A 1,175-nucleotide genomic window follows, 5' to 3' on the forward strand; every position below is an offset into this window, starting at 1 on the left:
CTGGAACTCCACCAAAGACAGCACCCATGCAATACACTAATATGGCTTTGGTTGAGGTGAATGAACAGGCCAGGCTGAAGAGTTGTGGAGGGTCACAAAAATAATTGGGAATTTCCACATCAATGCAGAAGTGAAGATGTGACACCATCAAGAATTGTAACTGGGCCTCCAAAAGACTGATGAAAATGGTTATCAAAAGCAGCAGACCGCAGACACAGGGGTTCATAATGGATGGATAGTGCAGGGGGCGACAAATAGCCACGTATCTGTCATAGGCCATTGCGGTGAGGAGCAGACAGTCCATATATCCAAACAAATGTAAGAAAGACAACTGGAACAGGCAGTCTACATAGGAGATGATATTGTTGCGTGTGTGGATGACATTCAGCGTCTTTGGGACTATCGTGGAGGTGAAAGCGATGTCAGCAAGGGACAGGTTACCCAGGAAAAAGTACATGGGTGTGTGAAGGTTGCTGTCCCGGCTGATGGCCAGGATAATGAGCAGGTTCCCAAGCACTGTCACCAGGTACATGAACAAGAATATTCCAAAGAGAGGGTACTGCAGATCTGGATCGTTGGAGAGGCCCATGAGGAGGAATATGGGGGCACGTGATATATTTTGTGGTTCCATGTAGGACAGACACCTTGAGAAAAAGAGATGAAAAGCTCAGAAAACCAAATGTGTTAGTGGACAAGCAGGTAGGGTTTTATATTTTTATACTGGAGATTCAAAAGTTAAACATTCATATTTGTGTATCATATGTCACCAATTGCAGTATTTCCTTTTCGGACAAAACCATACTTCTCAGAACTCTTGTTTATTTACTTTACGTAACCTGTGTTTCCAGTCCATGGTCTTCGCAGTCTCTTGCTACACATCAGAGGGCTGGACAATGACTAAGGATGACAGAAGAAGAATTGAGTTGTGGTGCTAGAGAAGAGTGTTAAACATACCATGAACCACCAAGAAAACAAAAAGGTCTTTCTTGGAGAGGGTGAAACCAAGTTTCTCTCTGGAGGCTAGGAATTTGAAGATGCGTCTCATATACTTTGGGCACATGGCCAAGAGAGACCAATCCTTGGAGAAGGAGAAGGAGAGGGTGGAGGGACAGTGCAGGAAAGGAAGGCCCCCGATGAGATGGATTGAGACAGTAACTGGGGCTATGGGGATAGGT

The 1,175-nt window shown here is 44.9% G+C and overlaps 1 protein-coding gene across 1 annotated transcript; it reads right to left on the reverse strand.

Annotated features, from left to right (window-relative positions):
• Positions 1-7: 7 nt before the first annotated feature.
• On the reverse strand, positions 8-666 carry LOC102856608 (olfactory receptor 7E24-like; the record flags this gene model as incomplete). The annotated part of the gene is made up of 1 exon (XM_006903513.1): positions 8-666. A coding segment is annotated over one exon (659 nt), but the record flags the coding sequence as incomplete, so codon positions are not given.
• Positions 667-1,175: the final 509 nt, after the last annotated feature.

The sequence above is a fragment of the Elephantulus edwardii genome, unplaced genomic scaffold (assembly GCF_000299155.1).
Source record: "Elephantulus edwardii isolate Elephantulus edwardi_28Jun2011 unplaced genomic scaffold, EleEdw1.0 scaffold03117, whole genome shotgun sequence".
NCBI classification, from domain to species: domain Eukaryota; kingdom Metazoa; phylum Chordata; class Mammalia; order Macroscelidea; family Macroscelididae; genus Elephantulus; species Elephantulus edwardii.